The 15,129-nt window shown below is 33.7% G+C and overlaps 1 protein-coding gene, 1 long non-coding RNA gene, 1 other non-coding gene and 1 pseudogene across 3 annotated transcripts; 3 read left to right on the top strand and 1 right to left on the bottom strand.

Moving 5' to 3' along the window:
• Positions 1-1,648: 1,648 nt before the first annotated feature.
• Positions 1,649-3,808, top strand: LOC130801666 (uncharacterized). Its single transcript, XR_009039656.1, has 2 exons — positions 1,649-1,827; positions 3,316-3,808. It is a non-coding gene; the product is annotated as an uncharacterized LOC130801666 (long non-coding RNA).
• Positions 3,809-4,875: 1,067 nt separating this feature from the next.
• Positions 4,876-4,947, bottom strand: TRNAW-CCA (transfer RNA tryptophan (anticodon CCA)). Its single transcript has one exon. It is a non-coding gene; the product is annotated as a tRNA-Trp (tRNA).
• Positions 4,948-4,989: 42 nt separating this feature from the next.
• LOC130800952 (uncharacterized acetyltransferase At3g50280-like) lies at positions 4,990-6,759 on the top strand. Its single transcript, XM_057664696.1, has 4 exons — positions 4,990-5,003; positions 5,624-5,652; positions 5,889-6,234; positions 6,354-6,759. The coding sequence occupies exons 1-4, from the start codon at positions 4,990-4,992 to the stop codon at positions 6,757-6,759; spliced, it is 795 nt and encodes a 264-aa protein (XP_057520679.1).
• A 3,633-nt stretch (positions 6,760-10,392) lies between these two features.
• Positions 10,393-14,779, top strand: LOC130800951 (uncharacterized; annotated as a pseudogene).
• Positions 14,780-15,129: the final 350 nt, after the last annotated feature.

The following is a 15,129-nucleotide window of genomic DNA, read 5'->3' as shown; positions in this document are numbered from 1 at the left end:
AGAGATGGGGAGACTAACGGGGATGTAAATCCTCGTATATAGGCGGGTTGGCTCAAGTGGAGAAAATACCCAGACTTGAATTTGATTAATGATATGCAAATTACGTTTAAGGAGGATTATAGTATACTTGTTTCATACAAAAATGCTGATAGGATAACGCAAGGGTAAAACTCATGTTGTATGGTGATAAATTTAAGCAGTATAATAGAGTTTAAGATGGTAAAACATACAATATCTATGTAGTTAGGTGGAGTTACACTTGCAATAGGAGTTACACATTGTTCATCCACATCTAATACTAATCAAACACAAACATATTATATTCCAATGATATCTCTCTCACATACACACAACTTTTGAAAAACTACTTCAACGTTGTTACAATGCAACTCAATGACATCAAAACTCATATTGTTTCAAAATTTATTTCTAAAAATGTTTTATAATCGTTAAAAAGTTATTTTAAATTACATTTAGTAAAGTAAGGTTGATAAATAAGTTTTTCATTAGCTTTTTAAACTTTTAATTTTTTTTAGTTGATCTAACAAAAAGTATTTAAATTGCTTTTAAATCACCTGAAAAATTATTTTTAGGTAAATAAACTACAAAGAATAACTTTTTAATTTGTTTTTCTCTTTTTACTCAATATTTTCTAATAAAAAAAATTAATAATATAAATTTATTTTTTACTTAATAAACTCAATAACATTTAACATAATTAGTTGACTTATTTTCAACTAGACCGATCGATCAAACCAGCCAATAACTTCGTGAATACCTAGAATACACGGACACTTCTCTAAACTGGCGTGTCCCGTGTCGGACACGGACACGCGAAAATCCGTATCCGACACGCCAAATGAAGTGTCCAATATTTTAATATTTTTTCGGACACGCGGACACGGCATGGACACGGCAAGGGACACGACAAGCAGTCAAGGACACGTTTTTTTGAAAAAAAAAAAATAAAAATAAAAGTTGAAATGTTGTTCTTGATTTTTTGTATATCCTCTTTGAATATTTGTTAATTGCTATTTGTTAAGGTTAAATTGTTAATGTGTTATTTGTTAATCTTAAATTCTTAATCTTAGTGTTTGTAATTTGAATTTTGAAAAGTTGAAATGTTGTTTTTGATTTTTTTGTATATCCTCTTTGAATATTTGTTAATTGTTATTTGTTAATGTTAAATTGTTCATGTGTTTGTAATTTGAATTTTGAAAAGCTGAAATGTTGTTCATGATTTTTTTGTATATCCTCTTTGAATATTTGTTAATTGTTATTTGTTAATGTTAAATTGTTAATGTGTTATTTGTTAATCTTGATTTTAAATCTTAAATTTACCTATTTATTTGGTTTTCTTTGATTTGGTTTGTATGACTATTTTTAAATACTCATGTTGTTTATTTGGTACTTATTTGCATTTTATGTGTGTTTTATGTTTTTAAAGTGTTTATTTACATATATCAAATGAAAGATTGTAAAATTATCTTTAATTTGATATAATTATTATATTACCATTTTCGTGTCCCCGTGTCCACCATTTTTAAGTTGGCGTTTTTCCGTACCCGTGTCGTGTCCGTGTCCGTGTCCGTGTGTGTTTTAGTGCAACCTAGGTGAATACCACCAACCATTTATCAAGAAACTCCATTATACTTTGTATCTCCTCTTGCTTCCAAGTTCGGACACTCCCTAGCAATCCGCTTTTCGCTTTATTATGTATAAAAAGTAATTCAGACTCTCTTTCCTTTTTCTCTCTCTAGATCGTTGTAGTGGCAGTCGTCACTCTACTGGATCGGTTCGCTCTATTTGTTTACCCGCCCGGAAAAGGTAACACATCCATTACTTATCTTCTCTATAATGAAATTAATTTTACTATTTTGGTGAAACCCTAGCTTTATTTTCCTTTGTAATTAGTTTATTGTCATTTGATGGATGCCAAATCTGTTTGCTTTACAATAAGTTTGATCATTTGATTTCGGAATCTGTAGTTAATTTCATAACGATTTTCTTTTATTGATCTGGTTAGCTTATGTATTGTGTTGATGATTCTATCCATTTGTAATTTGTTAGATGCCATAAATTTTCTCCTTGATTGACAATTTGATGAATTAAGTTGCTCTTTTCGTTGTTGCGGAGTATGAAAATTATTAGTGAAAAGAAAAAGTTTTGGTTTAAATTGCTGCAAATTTACGGGTTTAATAGAAGTTAGATTTGTGTTTGATTATCCAGGAATTTTGAGGGTACCTTTACTGGTTAAATCGATATTTTGGGAGATTCATGATTTTGGGATCAATTGGGGTGGGGGAGGAGCTATTTTAGATTGGGAGGCAGATCCTTCAAGTTCCTTATGTTTAAGATCTCTATTCGATGATCTGATGTATACGATTGTGAAATTAGGGGTAGGTGTTTGGTTTTCCTCACGTTAGCTACTTATAAGGGTTATAATCTGAAGATGGGAATTAGAGAAAAAGAACTGAGGATCTTGAGTAGTCGGTATTAGCGTTGAGGGTACGGTTGAGGTTGGATGTAGCCAACGATCCTTACTTTGCCAAGCCGAGAGCCGCTTTATTGGATTGAGATGATATAATGTTCTAAGCAAGCATCATTTTCCCATTCAGTATCAAATGGGAAAATAGGGTTGAGATAAGAATTGTCATGCCTATAAGGATTCGCTACTCTACCCTAAATAATAAAATATTGAAACACCAAAAAACACTAGAATCTAAAAACTTTCGATCTATTGTATGTGATAAAGAATTGTCATGTAAGCTACTATTGATGTGGCAAACATGAGTGGATGGCTCTAAGCAATGATAGCTGTTGTTGAGATAAGATCAGGGAATGGTTTTGGCTGTATAGAATTTTGGGGTGTTGTCACTAGATTGGGTCTAATCAATGAAATGGGTGTCGATGTTATTATCCTTGATGAAAACTTTATAATTTGTGAATGACCTGAAGTATAACAATTTGCTTGTTTGCTTTTTTTTTATGTGAACTTACATAAATGTGCAAACTAAAGACCTTTGGCATGTAATTTTTTTTCCGTCATCATCTACGATCAGGAAGAAGCATATCCGCTGGTGTAACTGGACTATGACCATAATGGTGTGAAACGTAGAATCTAATTTTTGCATCGGAGTACAGTCCGTGGAATTATCATTTTTAAGAATGCCCATGACTCAAAACACCCTATATTGATGTCAAAAGTTGCTCAAACTAGGACTAAGAGTGTACACCTGAATAGTGTTTTATCAGTGCTTTGTCTTCTTTCTGTCATCCAACATCTGACTGAATATTTACCATGCTATGAACCAGCATTTAGCAGTCTGAGAAAAGAGCATTTGTGCTAAAATCATGGGTCTTGATAATGCCTTATCCTCGCCTCATAGACGATCACAAGGTCAGAATGCTTTTGCTTCCTCTTCATCGCGCAGAAAGTTTTCTCAGAATGACATGAGCTGCTCTGCTCTCCTCCAGCGGCACCGCTTCCTTCTAACAGCTCTCGTTCTTCTGGTTGTTCTGTGCACTGTATACCTTTACTTTGCGGTTACACTGGGGTCAGAATCATGTTATGGCTTACTAGGAACAGAAAGAGAGGTGTGCCTCGCGAAGCATGGGAAAGAGAGTTTCGGCAAAGGAAAATTGAAACTGATCTGATACTTGAATTGGTAGTATGTGTGTTAATTGCCAATTATTTTTGTTAGTGTTATTATTTATGCTAATGAGCCTTCGGTTTGTGCTATTTAATTACAAAAATTACATTGTATACATGAATTGCGGATGAATATTCACTTCTAATTAATTCTAACTGTAATCATTCATACTACCCAGAAGGGTGGGCTTATAAGCTTTTATTCTTTGTATTCACAAATTCTTAGTAAACGGCATCGACATTCCTTCGTAATTGTTAGGTATTGTAGGTTGATGAACTTTTAAGTGTTTAAAATAAGCTAAGTAATCTAAATTTCCCTACAATTTTTTAAATTTTTGTGTTATTATTTGCTGAGACAGAGAGATCTCATGCATTATTTATTGAAATCTATGTTATACTCCCTTGTTCCTATTAAAATGCCTTACTATTTATTTTGGTCGGTGCTACTCAATTTTTACGGTTTATTTGGAAATGACTCCACTTATTTGTTTTAATCTCATTCATAAACTTTTTTTCTTTTTCTCTTCATCTTTACAACTATTTTCTTTCATTATCTGTATTTGTTTTATTCTCTAACTACAAATTAATTTTTACACAATAAATACCGACTGCTTTCTCGAGGGTATGTAGACCGTAGAGTTATGGATGACTGAATTTTATAGTCAACAATTATGATCGGAAATGATCACTAGCTACCAAACTTACTAAACCTAAAAATCATAATTGGAAATTCTAATTTATTGAAACAAATATGCTTTGCATCTGCTTAGAGTAGGATTAGTGTTCTTCAAGCTGAGGAACTTTATAGCCTTGCTGTTGTAAGGCTGTATACATATGACATGTCTCAAGAAGTTACAACGAGAAAAGTTATCTTGAAAAATTTTACTCAATTCATACAATTCGATTATTCTACGGAAACCGATCATTACATCCATAAAATATCAAGCCTTTATTATTTCATTATGAAAATTATTGGGTGGTCATAATGAATCTTAGAATTATTTAAAAGAGAAGTACCGTAAAATATCTGTTGATTATAGTTTTAAATGCAGTTGTACTCCGTTTGATATCAATATTAAAACTCAGATATCAACTTGAATTTATCCGGAAAAAAATTCCATTTATTTAGGAGTATTATTTAATTTAAGAGATTAAAAATATTTAAAAACGAAAATGATTAAATAGGTGCAAAAAAATTTAGATCCATTTAAGAACCGGGAAATTGAACCCGACGTGAATCGAACACGCAACCTTCTGATCTGGAGTCAGACGCGCTACCATTGCGCCACGGATCCTGCTGATACATGTTTTTGTAACAGTTAATTCTATTGAATATAATGACAGATGAAACGTAGCTTCTGGTGCTTCCTGGGCAGCTACTTATGGATGTCCAAGACTTTTAAGTGTACTAACAATATGTGCTAGCCCAAATTTTGATGCTTCTAAGTTAATCTGATTATATTACGATAAAATTATATTGAAAGGCTTTTATTACTTTTTTCGTTTTATTATACTTGTTATATTTTTTTTATTACGCAATCTAATATATTGATTTGATTATTTATATTTTGAATTACGCATAACATAAAATTATAAAAATTTAATATTATGAAAATATGCGATTAGTCGATCAAAATAAAATCTTATTTGGCTATATTTTCTCTTACATATTAACCGCAATATAAAAAATAAGTTTGAATAATAAATTGTGCCAAAAATACTTGTGAATAGCAAGTATTTCATAATAGAGGTACTACAATTATTTACATGTGCAAATGCGATCTGGCAACCTATGCAATTATTTAAAGGTTATCTGCATTTTTTAATCACTATCACTTAATAATTTTTGTCATTATTTTGTACATCCTATTTATACAATTTTTTAGGAGTATTTTATTTTTTTTATTTCTACTTCTTATTGCAACTTGTTTGGAGGTCGAAGTCTAAACGAATTGTTTATCTTCCTTACAGGCATTCTGCACACTTGGTTGGAACTGGAAGTCAGTAGTTGTAGCGAATTGATACTCACATGATATTTAAATATTAATATGTATGTATCAAGTGGATTTTGTTAAGGAATGATGATTATCATCAGCAAAAGACAAGTAGTACAACATAATGATACAATAACCCAAAATAATATAATTAATTATAAATTAATTAATGAGCGATTTTCTATGATTATATGAACACATAATTTGTAAAAACCAATTCCATCAAAATTTATCTTCCATAGGAATTTTTGATGGAACTTCTTATTGGAATTTTTGGAATGTTTGGTCTAATATTCATAAAAATTTATCTGCATCATCATCATACCTAATATATTCCGCTCATAATTTACCAGTTCATAACCGTTGGTTTCCCAATGGTAAAATCATTTCACTTCCATTTAAACACCCAAATGAATTCATTGTTAGATATGAATCACCCCCACTTAGAGAAAAAATCTTCCATTTTTCATCTAAATGTATAGCAAATTTAAAGAAAAAAGCAAATTATAATCAGCCCAAGGAGTCTCGTCCAAGGCAGGGTCTGAACGAATCTCATCTTTTCAAGCTTTATGTGCACTTATTTGGAGAGTAATGGTTAGGGCAAATAAATAAGATGTTAATGAAGTTACTTATTGTAGCTTATTAACTAATAATAGACATAGATTAAAACCACCTTTAAATCCTTACTATTTTGGGACATGTATTAGTGCAGTAACTGCAAGTACAAAAGTTGGTGAATTGGTTGAACATGATTTAGGGTGGGTGGCAAATTTGGTTCATGAATCAGTAGTAAACCATACTAATGAATCTGTGCTTGATTTTTATAAGGAATGGATGAAGGATCCATTTGTGTATAAGCATGCTACATTGTATGATGTTAATAGTATTACATTTGAGAATTCTCCAAGATTTGATATGTATGGGAATGTATTTGGAATAGGGAAACCTGTTGCTGTAAGAAATGGGGGAGGTAATAAATCTGTTGGGGTGGTTAATGCATTTCCTGGTTGTGAAGGGAATGGAAGTGTGGATCTTGAGATTTGTTTGCCTTTTCATTCAATGAATGTTTTTGAATCTGATGAGGAACTTATTGCAGCATTATTAATACCCTAGAATTAGGGTGACTGAAAGGAGGAATCTTGGTTTGGGTCTATCTTGAAGTTTATGTTATGCAACGAGTAATTTGAATAAGAGTTTTATTAAATCCGAGTTGCTTCAGCATATATGCAAGATTGAGTGTTTGTCCCATTCTTATTGATATTTTAAATTCATCCGGTGACTGATTGATCTTATAAATAGAGCAAAATATCTTATGCAAAGATTGCAAACACACCATACGGTAATGGTGCGTTGTTGTGAGAAATGACGAATTTAAGGGTGGGTTTCTGTAGACCTTGTTTGGGTCATACTTAAAATCTCTATTAAAATTAAATTGTGTAAAACATAACAGTAAAAAGAATAGTTAAGTTGGTTAATAAATACTATATGTGACAAGGTGAACGTTTTAAAAGCCACTTGTTCATCTCTAAGAACCAACAATTTTTATTGTTATTTTTTTAATTATATCGATCCTCCATATGTTTGTATTTAAAATTATTCACCCCTAGTTGTAAAACGACTTATACTCGCATAATATGTATGTTGTCTCGGTTTTTATGGTTGTAGTGTGGTGATAAGTACGTACAATAAATTTGTTATTTGAAGGCTTTAGAAATGAGCAAATGATGAGTACAAGCGTGCTGTGTACACATCCACCATTAGTTATTATAAATCAGAACCAAGCAATGTGTATCGTGTGATAGTTGCTAGCTTGGATATGTCAATTTCATAGTGCATAGTGATTAATTATCAGCCTATCTTGTATGAAACCGTCTTACAGTAAGATGACTTTAAAATAAGAAGCCAAATGAGCTAAAAATTTTTATTATTAAACTATTTAACTCAAGTATGAAACATGTCTTATAATGAGACCTACAAGAATTTGTGATTAACTAAATACAAAAGGACCAAGTTTAAGATATGGGCTGCAGTAATCTTTGCATATATCAGCTTTGTAAGTATCTAAAGGAAAGGTTCATCTCATCATCTGTATGTTTATATCATCATCATTATCATACTCGGGCCGCATTAGGGACTCGATTAGGAAAAAAGGTGGCAACTCATACTTATAAAAGAGAATGTTGTCAAAGAGTTCCTCGCCTCGAGAAAGATGCACAAAAAAATCCTTAAATTTGTTGAATAATTTAATTATGTGGCGGTGAATTCTTATATCTAAATAAAAATCAAGAGGCAGCATGCATGAAATTTTTGACAAATCAAGATTCAATTCCTTAAGTGGTGATTGAAACTCCTAACCTCTTCTTCTTGGGTGTAGATTAACTCAGATAGTTACATGAAAGAAAAACTAGATAGGGTAGGCCTCAGGTGTCACTTCTCATGACCATTAGTTCATACCTCACGATTAGGGGTTTTCAACGACTAGGCCCATTTTGAGCTCTTATCCTGCTTGTTTTTAGAAGAGTTTTATAAGGGCCGAGTTGAAAATATTTCCGTCTGAAAATGAGCTCTACTACAATCAAAATGAAGTGGACTATAAAAGAGCTTACTAAAGGCCGAAAACGAGCCTTTGTAACTAAAAACGGGCTCTATCATTTGAAACCAATTGATTGATATTAACTTTTACACTCAGTCGATTATATAGCCTGACCCATATTTACTTAAGTTCGACCAATCCGTATCGGCCCATTAAACACCCCTGCTCACCCCTGCTCACTATTAAGAGCAGAATGAGTTGGCGGGCTTCAAGTAGGAATACACAAGAATTCGAGATCCGAACCGTTTTGCACCCTACTCTATTTGGACCATGTTCAAGATAATTTATTTTTGTAGATCCACATTCAAATTCGAGTCTAGTAGAAAATTTAAGGGCTCAGAGTAGGAACTAAGTTTTAGTCCCTTAAATTCCGCGTATAAGTCCAGTTGGATCTAATTTTATACTTTAAAGTTAAGGTTATATAAATTGTTGTGAGAGACGATCTTTCCGAGGGACGCACTATATATGGGCTAAATAGCCTAATTAATACAAATTTAAGAGGAAATAAGAATATGTGCTTCTTGTTTTGAGTCCAATTAATACAAATAAAGGAAAAAATAAGATTAGCGTTCAAATCAAGAGTCGGAACTTTAAAATGCACATTCCTAGCTTCAACCAGACACCAAAAAAGGAATTTTTGAAAAAGCTGAGCGAAAAAAAAAAAGAATTGAATAACCGAAAAATCAAACTATTTTAAAAACTGAGCGTGAAACTCCCAGACCTAAGGTTTGGGGCTGTTCGCAGTTACTAACTGCGAACAGGTCAAAAAAGACAAAATAGCTGTTCGCAGTTACTAACTGCGAACAGCAAAAAGACAAAATAGCTGTTCGCAGTTAGTAACTGCGAACAGCTATTTGACCTAAAAAAAAAAGACAAAATTTTTTTTTTTTTTTTTTTGCTGTTCGCAGTTAGTAACTGCGAACAGCTATTTTGTCTTTTTTGACTTGTTCGCAGTTACTAACTGCAAACAGCCCCAAACCTTAGGTCTGGGAGTTTCACGCTCAGTTTTTGAAATAGTTTGATTTTTCGTTTATTCAATTTATTTATTTTTTTTTCGCTCAGCTTTTTCAAAAATTCCCAAAAAAGACTGAATGGTTCAATTTCGGACCTGAGCATTGTCAATGGTTCAATTTCGTTTAACTTCAATTAACTAATGTTGGGTATGGCCCAACTTCTATAATGGTCATTTAAGGATGGAAATATTTGGCTTTAAGAATGTAGTAGAACATTAGAAAATGTTCCGATAGTTGACTCAATATTTAAGCCAAGTATCTCCTCAACAGTTTGACTTATAGTTAGCTTATTAGCCTGTCAAATCAGTCAATAATTTCAACTAACAACTTTAGTCAATAGTCTTTTATAGCTAATTTAAACAATTGGTTTAGCAGCTGCTTAAATCAGCCAGTGTTCAACCTAACAGCTTCAGCCAACATTTATTTGTCAAACAAGCCTATGAACTTATACTTTTTATACTAGATTCGCAGTCGTTAGTTTCGTTCAACCAATAATCACTTAAGCTACTTCTCAGCCAAACAGAAATAATCTAATTCCTTTTTCTCTAAGTTTAGAAATGAAAAGACCGAAGAAAGAGAAGAAAATTAATTGACTCAATATTCTACCCATAAAAAGAAAAAAATGCAATAGACGTCGAACACGGAGGCCAGCTTCTGGATTATAGTATCTAAATCTGAAGGTGACTAGTTAATTCGCATTTTGTAAATATTTTTAAAATATATTTTACATTTATTATAAAAATGAGTTTTTTTTCAACGGTCTAAAGAATTATACTTATTTGAATTTATTTTAAAAAGAACTTAAAACTATAATAAAATGTAATTTTCCCATTTAAATGAAGTTGTAAATAATATTTGCTATCAAAGTTAAAGTTAATGAAAAACATAATTAAAAAAAGTCTAGCCGTCTTGCAAAGCTAGGTATTACCCCCTTAATTTTTGAATTTTCCTTCTCACTATGTATTTTGGCCCCTCTAATAACTATAGTTGGACTGACATTTCGGCCTCTCTCACTTAAAGTTTGTTTTCACACCGATCAAAATTACTCTAACTTCTACAAAAAGGGTTTATAATAGGCTCCACTGTTTAAATTTTAAACCTTGTATTCAATCTCCCTACGATTCTAAAACTCCTCCAAAAATGAGTTAAAAAACAGTGCATAACATCTCAGAATGCTTCATCAAACCAAAGTATGAAGTAAAAGAAGCCAAACAACCTTACTACTTATCTATAACAGATCTAGCCATGCTTTCTGGGCATTACATTCAAAAGGGTCTTCTCTTCACCAAACCATCATACTTAAAACAATCAAGAATTTTCCATTGACAAACTCCTCCAAACTCTAAAACACTCCTTTTCAATCACCCTAGTGCACTTCTACCCACTAGCAGGTCAACTCGTCACTCGGGTAAATCAAACCTGGCATGAAAGTCTCATCTTTGTCGACTGCAACAAAGGCCCTGGTGCGCGTTTCATCCATGCTGCACTACCCATGACAGTATCCGACATACTTTCACCCCTCGATGTTCCTGTCGTAGTCCAATCGTTGTTTGATCACGACAGAGCTGTGAACCATGACAGTCACACCAGCCCTTTGTTGACAGTTCAAGTAACAGAACTCCTAGATGGAGTTTTCATCGGATGCTCGATGAACCATTCCATAGGAGAAGGAACCTCGTACTGGGAGTTCTGGAACATGTGGTCCGAAATCCATAGAGCAAAACACGAGGAATTAGTCCCTTTGTCGCGTATGCCAAATCATAATCGATGATTCCCTAACGAACACCCACCACCAATTCTTCTCCCGTTCACTTCCCCAGATGAATTTGTTAGCCGGTTTGAAGCCCCAACACTCTGAGAAAGGTTATTTCATTTCACTTCTGAGTCTATAGCAAGACTTAAAGCACAAGCAAACGAAGAAAGCAGATTAGCAGATTAGCACTCTGTTGGCGAGCCATAATTCGTGCACTCTGCAAACCACCGAATCAGGTCACAGAATGCAGATTAGCAGTCAATAATAGGCACAGATTAGACCCACCTTTGCCTCGAGAATACTTTGGGAATTGTGTAAGTGCATTAGAAACACGTATGACAGTTGGTGAATTACTCGAACACAACTTAGGATGGTCTGCGACAATGTTGCACCAGTCTGTTAAATCAAAACGACAAATTACTGCGCAGACTCGTTAACTTGTGGATGCAACATCCTTTCGTTACCACACTTGATCAGCTGTCTGAGTCGAACAGTGTGCTGATGGGAAGCTCACCGAGATTTGATATGTATGGGAATGAATTTGGACTAGGGAAAGCAGTAGCTGTACGAAGTGGGTATGCAAATAAGTCTGTAGGGAAGGTGACTTCATATCCTGCGTATGAGGGGAATGGTAGTTTAGACTTGGAAATATGTTTAAGTCCTGAGGCAATGAGATGTCTTGAATCAGATGGGGAGTTTATGAATGTTGTTTCATCACCGATGATTGTGTCGCAATAATAATGACAGAGTCTTAATCCTAAAAGATTAGAGTCGACTATATCAACTAGTACACTGATAATAATGATTTTTATGATTAGATTATGTTTACTTTTTTTAGTATTTTGATGTAATGATGATTTTTGTGAATTTTATAGATTTGGGAGTAGATTTTGATACTTTTCATCTATTTTCACATCATTATGAGCTATAAAAGCTGAATTATTTCAATATTAAGTTTAGAAATTTCTAATCAATAATCGTTATCTGTAGATTACCATAAAAAGATAAAAAAATACCAATAAAGTAAATAAACAAAAAAAGACAAATTAAAATCTTAAAAGCTACACCCGTTGAAATTGTTACACATGAGGATGATTTGTCAATATTACAAATCACCGTTATTTATTTAAACTATCTCTATTAAGCTACTTTTCCTCGAGTAAATTTTGAATCTGTTTTCATATTTCAATGGATTGAAAAAACTTAAAAAATAAAAAATACTTTTTGTAACATACTTTCAACGTTTCATAATAATTTACTATTTACTATTTACATTTGACATTTTAGACACACTTTTACACACCGGTATATTTAATTATGAATTATAAACCTTAATGGTTATCTTGATTGCCTTATCCTGTTCTTTTTCATGGGTTGTCTTGCTTTGCTTTCTTTGCAGGTTATTCTTAAGCCGAGAGACTCTTTAACTTACAAAGTCTTGTACTTGCTAGTGTAGAAACAATAGATAGATTGGAAAAATACGTTATCAATCAAGAACAGCTAAAACAATACGTTATCAGCAGACTTCTTCGAAATTAAGAAAGTAATGTATTTGGCACACGTAGGATGTATTCTATTATTCTAATATCATTAACTGGCTTTTACTTGAGTAAGATTTAAACAGATCAGATTTATGCTATTTTCAACTAGAGGTGTTCAATGCGACGGGTCAGATCAAGTCGATTTCATAGCTGATCAGATCGGGTCGGTGGATCAAAAATCCATTTAATCTGCCGGCCCAATTATTTGTTTTAAATATTTATTTTATCTTTAAGCTTTACATCAATCACAAGTTCATACATGCCCTATTATATTCAAATTTAATTATGAATCAATGGAGGTTTTCACAAGGGAATTGCAAACCACTTGACTTAAAATGAAATAAACGAGAGTAGGAAACAAACAGTATAGAATAGCACGTTACAGTATTAATGTATGAAATAAAACAGCTGTTTTGAAGTTCGTTTATAACACAAAAGGGTCAAGCTCGTTAAAAACAAATCAGGCCACAGACTTTTAACGGGACCCGCCGCAATGAACATCACTAATTAAACGCACATAGAAATTTGTAACGAATAATAGTACGCTTTCAACTTGCATCTTCATATCTTTCACATACGCAGACAATTGACATTTTCATCCAACATATACGTGTTAATAGTACATTATTCAATTCTAGATTGCTCTATAAATTGTTTCAACTAACACAATGTCTATTCATAAATGATGGCTTTTGCAATTTGTGACTAAAAATAATATTTCAAAGGCGTGCTAGCTTTGCTAATTTCTACCCATGAAGGCTTAAAATCATCTATAAAAACAAGTACGACTCACCAACCATTAAACCCCGAGACACCGAAAAAATCACAAACTTTTAAAGATCAGATGAGTTCGATGGTTGAAGTCGTATCGGAATGCTTTATCAAGCCAAAGTATGAGGTGCAGGAAGCCAAGCAACCATACTACTTGGGTCCGATAGACCTAGCCATGCTCTACGCGCATTACATCCAGCACGGTCTTATCTTCAAAAAACCTTCAATTCCCGATCATCAAAATTTCGTCATTCAAAACCTCCTTCAGAGTCTCAAGGAGTCTCTTTCTCTCGCCCTAGTCCATTTCTACCCATTAGCAGGACAACTCGCCACACAGGTAGACGAAAGTGGAGAAAAATGTGTGATCTTTGTCGATTGTAACAAGGGTCCCGGTGCTAAGTTTATTAATGCGATGTTAGATATGAGTGTTTCTGACATACTTTTACCAACTGATGTTCCTGACGTTGTCCAATCGTTTTTTGACCATAACACAGCTGTTAACCATGATGGCCATCACATCCCTTTGTTAAGTGTTCAAGTCACTGAGCTCATAGACGGAGTTTTCATTGGTTGCTCCATGAATCATACAGTTGGAGATGGAACCTCGTACTGGCATTTTTGGAACGTGTGGTCGGAAATCCATAGATCAGGTAGCGAGGATTTAGTTCCTTTATCGCTTATACCAATCCATAAACGCTGGTTTCCTGACGGTTATGGTCCGGCTATTTTCCTCCCATTTAGCCAAACGGAAACTACTCATAGCACGTACAAAGAATCCGATCAATTCAGAGTGAGGATCTTCCATTTCTTGTCTGAGTCAATAGCAAGATTAAAATCCAAAGCAAACGAGGAAAACAATAATAATAATAATATTCCAACCAGTAAAATCTCTTCGTTTCAGGCCTTGTCAGCACTGTATTGGCGAGCAATCATTAGGGCACTCCGTCTACCTAACGATCAAGTTACTAACTGCAGGTTAACCAGCAATGATAGAAACCGATTACAACCACCTTTGCCTACAGAGTATTTCGGTAACTGTATAAGCCCACTGAAAACAACTACATCAGTTGGTGAACTACTTGAACACGACTTAGGGTGGGTAGCCTCGTTATTACACCAATCAGTCGTAAATCACAACGACAAAGTAGTGCGCAGTTTTGTCACCCGGTGGCTGCAGTCTCCCATCGCCTTTAATATCGAAAAGTTAACAGATTCTTTTAGCGTGATGATGGGAAGCTCTCCGAGATTTGACATATACGGAAATGAGTTCAGAACACTAGGAAAACCCATAGGTATACGTAGGGCTTATGAAGCAAAATTTGTCGGAAAGGTGACTGCTTACCCGGGATATGAAGGGGGAGGAAGTGTGGATTTGGAAATATGTTTAACTCCTGAATCTATGAGAGCTCTTGAAACAGATGAAGAGTTCATGGATGCTGTTTCAGTGCCATATCAATTGTAGGAAAGGTTACAGAATCGATCTTTTCATGAGAGTTGTGTTTTTTGTGCATTTATTTGAGTGATCTTTTTTTTTCCTTCTCTTTATTTCAATGTTTTTGTATATTAAACTTCAATTTTCATGTGTTTCAATAATCAAATTTTGGATCCTTTTTGTATTCTCATGCATCTAAGCTAGCAGCCTAGCACCGATTTATTCGAATATTTAGAGTATTAGAAAAGTTCTTAATGACCAAAACAAGTTAAAAGGATCACGAAAAGTGATGGAAAAAGAGTCGTGTTCGACCAAGTACGAGGGCTCTAATGAACCAAGCAAGAACTCATACGACCTCGTTGGTAAAATTTTGTTTTATA

Source organism: Amaranthus tricolor, chromosome 15, assembly GCF_026212465.1.
Source record: "Amaranthus tricolor cultivar Red isolate AtriRed21 chromosome 15, ASM2621246v1, whole genome shotgun sequence".
NCBI lineage: Eukaryota > Viridiplantae > Streptophyta > Magnoliopsida > Caryophyllales > Amaranthaceae > Amaranthus > Amaranthus tricolor.
This window is presented reverse-complemented; position numbering and strand designations above follow the sequence as displayed.